Source organism: Arachis stenosperma, chromosome 3 (genome assembly GCF_014773155.1).
Source record: "Arachis stenosperma cultivar V10309 chromosome 3, arast.V10309.gnm1.PFL2, whole genome shotgun sequence".
NCBI lineage: Eukaryota > Viridiplantae > Streptophyta > Magnoliopsida > Fabales > Fabaceae > Arachis > Arachis stenosperma.
The window spans coordinates 47,020,210-47,029,834 of NC_080379.1; the positions used below are offsets into that span (position 1 = coordinate 47,020,210).

The following is a 9,625-nucleotide window of genomic DNA, read 5'->3' on the forward strand; positions in this document are numbered from 1 at the left end:
CACTTCTTTTTGAACCAATTCATTCATTGTTGGATTTAATCTTATTTGTGGCTATCTTGAGGGCTTGACACCCTCCTCAAGAAGGATTTTATGCATGCACATTGAAGGGCTGATCCCCTTTAAATCTAAAAGTGTCTATCCTATGGCATCCCTGTGTTATCTCAGCACATTGATAAGCTCCTCTTCTTGTTCTTTACTCAAGCTTGAATTAATGATTACTGGATATGTGTTATTATTACCCAAGTAGGCATACTTCAAGCTTGGAGGCAGGGTCTTCAGCTCTAACTTTGGTGCTTCCACTTCCTTCTTGCTTGCCTAATCTAGCATGATTGAGCCTTCTATGATTTCTTCTGGTAGTTCACCACATGATGCTTGTTAATCTTGCTCCATTGCTTCTTCAAATTTTTCTTCCTCCAAAACTCCCTGGACTAGTGTCTCTATTGTATCCACCATCATGCACTCTCCAATAGACTCCTTTGGGTAACTCATTGCTTTGAAAACATTGAACACCATCTTTTCTTCATGTAATCTTAAGACTAACTATCCCTTTTGTACATCAATTATAGCTCCAGTTGTAGCTAGGAATGGTCTTCCTAGTATGATTGATATGTTAGCCTCTTCCTCCATATCAAGTACAACAAAATCAACTGGGAAGATGAACTCCCCTACCTTGACCAACAAGTCCTCCACCATTCCATGTGAAAACTTGAATGTTCTATCAGCTAATTGAAGTGTCATTCTTGTTGGTTTGGCTTCTTCAATTCTCATTCTTTTCATCATGGCTAAGGACATAAGGTTGATGCTAGCTCCCAGATCACATAATGCTTTCTCAATGTTGATATCCCCTATGATGCAGGGGATTTAGAAGCTCCCAGGGTCTTTCATCTTTTGGGAAAGCTTCTTTTGTATGATGACACTGCATTCCTCTGTGAGTACCACAGTTTCCTTTTCTCCCCAATTTCTTTTCCTTGTCATGATCTCCTTTAGAAATTTGGCATAGAGTGACATTTGCTCTTATGCCTTAGCAAAAGGTATGTTAATTTGAAGCTTCTTACAGATCTCTAAGAACCTAGAAAACTGGTTGTCCTTCCCATCTTTTCTCAGCCTTTGTGGGTAGGGTGCTTTTGTTACATAGGGCTTTAAAACTTGCTTTGGTGGAGCTATATCAGGTGTCTCTTCTTCTTTCTTGGTCTCTGAGTCATTTACAGCTTCTTTTTCTTGCAAGTTGTGGTTTGAGGAAGCCTCCACCACTACCTTTCCACTTCTTAGTGTGATGGCCTTGCATTCCCCTCTTGGGTTAGCCATGGTATCACTAGCAAATGTGTGTGTAGGCATTGCTATCTATTTGGACAAGCTCCCTAGTTGTGATTCTAGTTTTGAAATTGCTACCCATTGGTTCCTTATGTTGGATCTGGCCTCCTCTTGGATTGCATCTATATTTTTTTCAGCTTGCAATTGTCTCTCTGCAACAGTGGCAATACTCCCTGCCAATTGTGATATAGCAGCCTCCAATCTTGCAAATTTGTTGCTGTTATCATATGGTTGTAGGGTTGAGGATGATACATCTTGAGAATGGTTGTTGTATGGTTGTTGGGTGGAGTGGTAGGGTGCATTTTGTGAGTTATGGTAGGATTTATGGGTATTAGATTGATGGCTGGGGTTGTTGTATTGGTTAGAGTGGTATGGTTTGTGATATTGGTTGTGGTTTTGTTGGTTTTTCCACCAAAAATTTGGGTAGTTCTTCCAACCTGGGTTGTATATTTTGGCATTGGGGTCATATGGTGGTCTGGATGAATTGTTCACATAGTTGGCTTACTCCCATTCACATTCAACTTCTGGAGTGTCTTCTTCTTACATAGGTGCTTGGGCTTGGATAGTTGAGACTTAATTCTTCTCCATCTGCTTGGTTAGAGCTGCTAGTTAAGCTGTGATCACCTTGTTTTGAACCAGCAGAGCATCCATAGAAGTGAGCTCCATTACTCCCTTTCTTTGATTTCTATCCGAGGCATAGAAGTACTCATTGTTGGCCACAGTTTCTATGATGTCTATGGCCTCTTTGATTGTCTTCTTCTTGTTGAGAGAGCCTCTTGAAGAGTGATCTAAAGCCTTCTTTGATTCTTGTGTCAATCCTTCACAGAAAATGTGTAGTTGTACCCATTCATTGAACATGTCCGGAGGGCATTTTCTTGTCAACTCCTTGTATTTCTCCCATACCTCATAGAGAGTTTTCCCATCTTATTGTCTAAAAGATTGCACCTCAGCTCTCAATCTGTTAACTCTTTGGGAAGGGTAAAATCTTGCCAAAAATTTGTTCCTACATCTTCCCAAGTTGTCAAACTCTCCTTTGGAAATGATTCCAACCACTTTGATGATTTATCCCCGAGAGAAAAGAAAAACAACAGTAGCTTATAAGTGTTCGGGTGGACACCATTAGCCTTCACCATATCACAGATTCTCAAAAATATGGTTAGATTTTAGTTTGGATCTTCTTGAGCATTTCCTCCAAATGAATAGTTGTTCTGAACAAGAGTGATTAGCTTTGGTTTGAGCTTAAAATTGTTGGCATGTATGTTAGGTCTCAAGATGCTACTCCCACAATTCCCAGGATTGTGATTGATATAAGAGCCTAGCACTCTCCTCTCTTGTGGAGGAGCATAGTTGCCAACTGCTTCTTCATGATGGTTGTGTGCTTCATGGTGCACGAAATTGCAATCACACTTTTGCAATCCCGCACAACTAACCAGCAAGTGCACTGGGTCATCCAAGTAATACCTTACGTGAGTAAGGGTCGATCCCACGGAGATTGTCGGCTTGAAGCAAGCTATGGTTATCTTGTAACTCTTAGTCAGGATATCAATAATTCTCAGGTTTAATTGTGAAAAGTAGAAGAACATGAAATAAATACTTGTTTTGCAGTAATGGAGAACAGGTTGAGGTTTTGGAGATGCTCTATCTTCTGAATCTCTGCTTTCCTACTATCTTCTTCTTCATACACGCAAGGCTCCTTCCATGGCAAGCTGTATGTAGGGTTTCACTGTTGTCAATGGCTACCTCCCATCCTCTCAGTGAAAATGTTCAACGCGCTCTGTCACAGCACGGCTATTCATCTGTCGGTTCTCGATCATGTCAGAATAGAATCTAGTGATTCTTTTGCGTCTGTCACTAACGCCCCACAATCGCGAGTTTGAAGCTCGTCACAGTCATTCAATCCTTGAATCCTACTCAGAATACCACAGACAAGGTTTAGACCTTCCGGGTTCTCTTGAATGCTGCCATCAATTCTAGCTTATACCACGAAGATTCTGGCTAAAGAATCCAAGAGATATCCACTCAATCTAAAGTAGAACGGAGGTGGTTGTCAGGCACACGTTCATAGGTGAGAATGATGATGAGTGTCACGGATCATCACATTCATCAAGTTGAGGAGCAAGTGATATCTTAGAATGGAAACAAGCGCTTTTGAATGAAAAACAGTAGTAATTGCATTAACCCATTAAGACACAGCAGAGCTCCTCACCCCAACCATGGGGTTTAGAGACTCATGCCGTAGAAGATACAATAAGAAACGTGTAATGTGTCATGAGGTAAAGATACAATGTCAAAAGATCCTATTTATAGTGAACTAGTAACCTAGGATATACAGAAATGAGTAAATGACGTAAAAATCCACTTCCGGGGTCCACTTGGTGTGTGCTTGGGCTGAGCATTGAAGCTTTCAAGTGTAGAGACTTTTCGTGGAGTTAAACGCCAGCTTTTGTGCCAGTTTGGGCGTTTAACTCCAACTTTTGTGCCAGTTCCGGCGTTAAACGCCGGGAATTTTGAAGCTGATTTGCAACGCCGGTTTGAGCCATCAAATCTCGGACAAAGTATAGATTATTATACATTGCTGGAAAGCCCAGGATGTCTACTTTCCAACGCAATTGAGAGCGCGCCAATTGGGCTTCTGTAGCTCCAGAAAATTTACTTTGAGTACATGGAGGTCAGAATCCAACAGCATCTGCAGTCCTTTTTCAGCCTCTGAATCAGATTTTTGCTCAGGTCCCTCAATTTCAGCCAGAAATTACCTGAAATCACAGAAAAACACACAAACTCATAGTAAAGCCCAGAAAAGTGAATTTTAAATAAAAACTTATAAAAATATACTAAAAACTAACTAAAATGTACTTAAAACATACTAAAAACAGTGCCAAAAAGCGTATAAATTATCCGCTCATCACAACACCAACCTTAAATTATTGCTTGTCCCCAAGCAACTGAAAATCAGATAGGATAAAAAGAAGAGAACATACTATAGACTCTAAAATATCAATGAAACTTAGCTCCAATTAGATGAGCGGGACTAGTAACTTTTTGCCTCTGAACAGTTTTGGCATCTCACTTTATCCTTTGCAGTTTAGAATGATTGGCATCTATAGGAACTCAGAATTCAGATAGTGTTATTGATTCTCCTAGTTAAGTATGATGATTCTTGAACACAGCTACTTTATGAGTCTTGGCTGTGGCCCAAAGCACTCTGTCTTCCAGTATTACCACCGGATACATACATGCCACAGACACATAACTGGGTAAACCTTTTCAGATTGTGGCTCAGCTTTGCTAGAGTCCCCAATTAGAGGTGTCCAGGGTTCTTAAGCACGCTCTTTTTGCCTTGGATCACTTTTTATTTTTACCCTTGCCTTTTTGTTTATTTTTCTGCTTGCTTTTTTTTATTTCACTGCTTATTCTTGTTTCAAGAATCAATCTGATGATTTTTCAGATCCTCAATAACATTTCTCCTTCTCCATCATTCTTTCAAGAGCCAACAAGTTTAACATTCTTTAATCAAAAAATTCAAAAGACATATGCACTGTTCAAGCATTCATTCAGAAAATAAAAAGTATTGTCACCACATGAAACTAATTCAACTAGTTTCAAAGATGAATTCAAAATCCTGTACTTCTTGTTCTTTTGTGATTAGAAACATTTTTCATCCAAGAAAGGTGATGGATTCATATGACATTTATAACTTTAAGGCATAGACACTGGTGGACGAAATTGTGATCATCAATGTTGTACTCTTTGTTGTTGTATGGAATAATTACAATGGCTCTTTGCTATGTGTGGACACAACTCCGTTCAACTAACCAGCAACTGTACTGGGTCATCCAAGTAATAAACCTTATGTGAGTAAGGGTCGATTCCACAGAGATTGTTGGTATGAAGCAAGCTATGGTCATCTTGTAAATCTCAGTCAGGCAGATTTAAATAAATTATAGAATTTAGAAAATCAAATAATAGTAAATAAACGTAAAATAAAGATAAAGTTACTCATGCATTTCCATGGTGGGAATTTCAGATAGGTGTATGGAGTTGTTGTGCTCCTCCTGAATCTCTGCTTTCCTACTGCTTCATCCAATCCTTCTTACTCCTTTCCATGGCAAGCTGTATGTAGGGCATCACCGTTGTCAATGGCTACATCCCATTCTCTCAGTGAAAATGGTCCAAATGCTCTGTCACAGCACGGCTAATCATCTGTCGGTTCTCAATCAGGTTGGAATAGAATCCCTTGATTCTTTTGCGTCTGTCACTAACGCCCAGCCTTCAAGAGTTTGAAGCTCGTCACAGTCACTCAATCCCGGAATCCTACTCGGAATACCACAGACAAGGTTAGACTTTCTGGATTCCCATGAATGCCGCCATCAATTCTAGCTTATACCACGAAGATTCTGTTTAAGGAATCCAAGAGATATGCGCCCGGCCTAAGGTAGAACGGAAATGGTTGTCAGTCATGCGCGTTCATAGGTGAGAATGATGATGAGTGTCACGGATCATCACATTCATCAAGTTGAAGTGCAACGAATATCTTAGAATAGGAATAAAGAGAATTGAATAGAAACAGTAGTAATTGCATTAAAACTTGAGGTACAGTAGAGCTCCACACCCTTAATCTATGGTGTGTAGAAACTCCACCGTTGAAAATACATAAGTGAAAGGTTCAGGCATGGCCGAATGGCCAGCTCTCAAGGTCTAAGGACTAGGCGTCCAGAGATGATCCAAGATGTTCCAAGATGTTCCAAGATGTCTAATACAATAGTAAACTATCCTATTTATACTAGACTAGCTACTAGGGTTTACATGAGTAGGTAATTGATGCATAAATCCACTTCCGGGGCCCACTTGGTGTGTGTTTGGGCTGAGCTTGATCTATCCACGTGCTGAGGCTTCTTTTGGAGTTGAACGCCAAGTTATAACATGTTTTGGGCGTTCAACTCCGGGTCGTGACGTGTTTCTGGCGTTTGACTCCAGACAACAACATGGAACTGGCGTTGAGCGCCAGTTTACGTCGTCAATTCCCGAATAAAGTATGAACTATTATATATTGCTGGAAAGCTCTGGATGTCTACTTTCCAACGCCGTTGAGAGCGCGCCATTTGGAGTTCTATAGCTCTAGAAAATCTATTTCGAGTGCAGGGAGGTCAGATTCCAACAGCATCAGCAGTCCTTTATCAGCCTCCTATCAGAGTTTTGCTCAAGTCCCTCAATTTCAGTCAGAAATTACCTGAAATCACAGAAAAACACACAAACTCATAGTAAAGTCCAGAAATGTGAATTTATCATAAAAACTAATGAAAACATCCCTAAAAGTAGCTTGAACTTACTAAAAACTACCTAAAAACAATGCCAAAAAGCGTATAAATTATCCGCTCATCACAACACCAAACTTAAATTGTTGCTTGTCCCCAAGCAACTGAAAATAAAATAGTAATAAAAGAAGAGAATATACTATAAATTCCAAAATACCAATGAATATTAATTCTACTTAGATTAGTGGGACTTGTAGCTTTTTGCTTCTAAATAGTTTTGGCATCTCACTTTTTCCTTTGAAGTTCAGAATGATTGGCTTCTTTAGGAACTCAGAGTTCAGATGGTGTTAATTGATTCTCCTAGTTAAGTATGTTGATTCTTGAACACAGCTACTTTTATGAGTCTTGGCTGTGGCCCTAAGCACTTTGTTTTCTAGTATTACCACCGGATACATAAATGCCACAGACACATGACTGGGTGAACCTTTTCAGATTGTGACTCAGCTTTGCTAGAGTCCCCAGTTAGAGGTGTCCAGAGCTCTTAAGCACACTCTTCTTGCTTTGGATCACGACTTTAACCACTCAGTCTCAAGCTTTTCACTTGGACCTTCATGACACAAGCACATGGTTAGGGACAGCTTGATTTAGCCGCTTAGGCCTAGATTTTATTTCCTTGGGCCCTCCTATCCATTGATGCTCAAAGCCTTGGATCCTTTTTACCGTTGCCTTTTGGTTTTAAGGGCTATTGGCTTTTTCTGCTTGCTTTTTTTTTCTTTTTCTTTCTAATTTTTTCGCCACTTTTTTTTCGCAAGCCTTTGCTTTTTCACTGCTTTTTCTTGCTTCAAGAATCAATTTTATGATTTTTCAGATCATCAATAACATTTCTCTTTGTTCATCATTCTTTCAAGAACCAACAGTTTTAACATTCATAAACAACAAGATAAAAAATATGCACTGTTCAAGCATTCATTCAGAAAACAAAAAGTATTGTCACCACATCAATATAATTAAACTAAATTCAAGGATAAATTCGAAATTCATGTACTTCTTGTTCTTTTGAATTAAAAACATTTTTCATTTAAGAAAGGTGAAGGATTAATGGAATTTTTCATAACTTTAAGACATAGTTACTAAACACTAATGATCATGAAGTAGAGACACAGAACATAGATAAACACAACATAAAAACTGAAAAGCAAAAAGAAATAAGAACAAGGAATGAATCCACCTTAGTGGCGTCTTCTTCTTGAAGGACCAACAATGTCCTTAAACTCTTCTATGTCCCTTCCTTGCCTTTGTTGCTCCTCCCTCATTGCTCTTTGATCTTCTCTTATTTCATGAAGAATGATGGAGTGCTCATGATGTTCCACCCTTAATTGTTCCACATTGTAGCTCAAATCTTCTAAGGAAGTGTTGAGTTGTTCCCAATAGTTGTTGGGAGGAAAGTGCATCCCTTGAGGTATCTCAGGGATTTCTTGATGATGAGCTTCCCCATGCATCTCTTGAGATCTGTGGAGGGTCTCTCTTGCTTGCTCCATCCTCTTCTTGGTGATGGGCTTATCCTCTTCAATGGGGATGTCTCCTTCTATGATAACTTCAGCTGAGTAACATAGATGGCAAATAAGGTGAGGAAAAGCTAGCCTTGCCATGGTGGAGGGCTTTTCGGCTATTTTGTAGATTTCATTGGAGATGACTTCATGAACTTCTACTTCCTCTCCAATCATGATGCTATGAATCATGATGGCCCGATCCACAGTAACTTCAGATCGGTTGCTAGTGGGAATGATGGAGCGTTAAATGCACTCCAACCATCCTCTAGCCACAGGCTTGAGGTCCAGTCTTCTTAGTTGAACTGGCTTGCCTTTGGAGTCTCTTTTCCATTGAGCTCCTTCCACACATATGTCCATAAGGACTTGGTCCAACCTTTGATTAAAGTTGACCCTTCTAGTGTAGGGGCGTTCATCTCCTTACATCATGGGCAAGTGGAACGCCAACATCACATTTTCCGGACTAAAATCTAAGTATTTCCCCTGAACCATTGTGAGATAATTCTTAGGACTCGGATTCATACTTTGATCATGGTTCCTAGTGATCCATGCATTGGTATAGAACTCTTGAACCATTAAGATTCCGACTTGTTGCATGGGGTTGGTTAGGACTTCCCAACCTCTTCTTCGGATTTCATGTCGGATCTCCAGATACTCATTTTTCTTGAGTTTGAAAGGGACCTCAGGGATCACCTTCTTTTTTGCCAGAACATCATAGAAGTGGTCTTGATGGCTTTTGGAGATGAATCTTTCCATCTCACATGACTCGGAGGTGAAAGCTTTTGTCTTCTTTTTTCCTTTTCTAGAGGATTCTCTGGCCTTAGGTGCAATTGATGGTAATGGAAAAACAAAAAGCTTATGATTTTACCACACCAAACTTAAAATATTGCTCGCCCTCGAGCAAGAGAAGAAAGAAGAGAAGAAGAAGAAGAAGAAAATATGGAGGAGAGTGAGGGAAGATGGTTTCGGCCAAGGTATAGAAGAGGGGGTTTTGTTGTGTGGAAATGAAGTAGAATGGAAGGGTATATATAGGGAGGGGAGAGGGTGTAGTTTCGATTATTTAGGGTGGGTTTGGGTGGGAAAGTTTTTTTGAATTTTGAAGGTGGGTGGGGTTTATGGGGAAGAGTGGATGGATGTGAGTGGTGAAGGGGGTAATTGGAAAGAGAGATTGAAGTTATTGGGAAGCGTGATATGGGGAAGAGTGTTATAGGATTAGGAGGTAAGATGGGAATATGTTAGGTGGGGATCCTGTGGGGTCCACAGATCCTGAGATGATCCTGTGGGGTCCACAGATCCTAAGGTGTCAAGGATTTACATCCCTGCACCAATTAGGCATGTAGAATGCCTTTGCACACCATTCTGGCGTTTAAACGCCGAGATAATGCACACTCTAGGCGTTCAACGCCCATGTGTAGCATGTTTCTGGCGTTGAACGCCAGTTCCATGCTTGTTACTGGCGTTCAGCGCCAGCTTTCCTCAAGGCACATTCCTGGCGTTCAAACGCCAGAATGTTGC

At 40.2% G+C, this 9,625-nt stretch overlaps 1 protein-coding gene across 1 annotated transcript; it reads right to left on the minus strand.

Annotated features, from left to right (window-relative positions):
- Positions 1 to 540: 540 nt before the first annotated feature.
- On the minus strand, positions 541 to 1,305 carry LOC130966047 (uncharacterized). The gene is made up of 2 exons (XM_057890805.1): positions 1,056 to 1,305; positions 541 to 845 (listed from the first exon to the last, which is right to left on the minus strand). The coding sequence occupies exons 1-2, from the start codon at positions 1,303 to 1,305 to the stop codon at positions 541 to 543; spliced, it is 555 nt and encodes a 184-aa protein (XP_057746788.1).
- Positions 1,306 to 9,625: the final 8,320 nt, after the last annotated feature.

Coding starts and splice junctions, on each gene's coding strand:
- LOC130966047 (XM_057890805.1), bottom strand. CDS start 1,305: ATGGCTAACCCAAGAGGGGAATGCAAGGCCATCACACTAAGAAGTGGA. Junction 846..1,055: donor TTCTAGGTTCTTAGAGATCT/GTAAGAAGCTTC, acceptor CCTGCATCATAG/GGGATATCAACATTGAGAAA.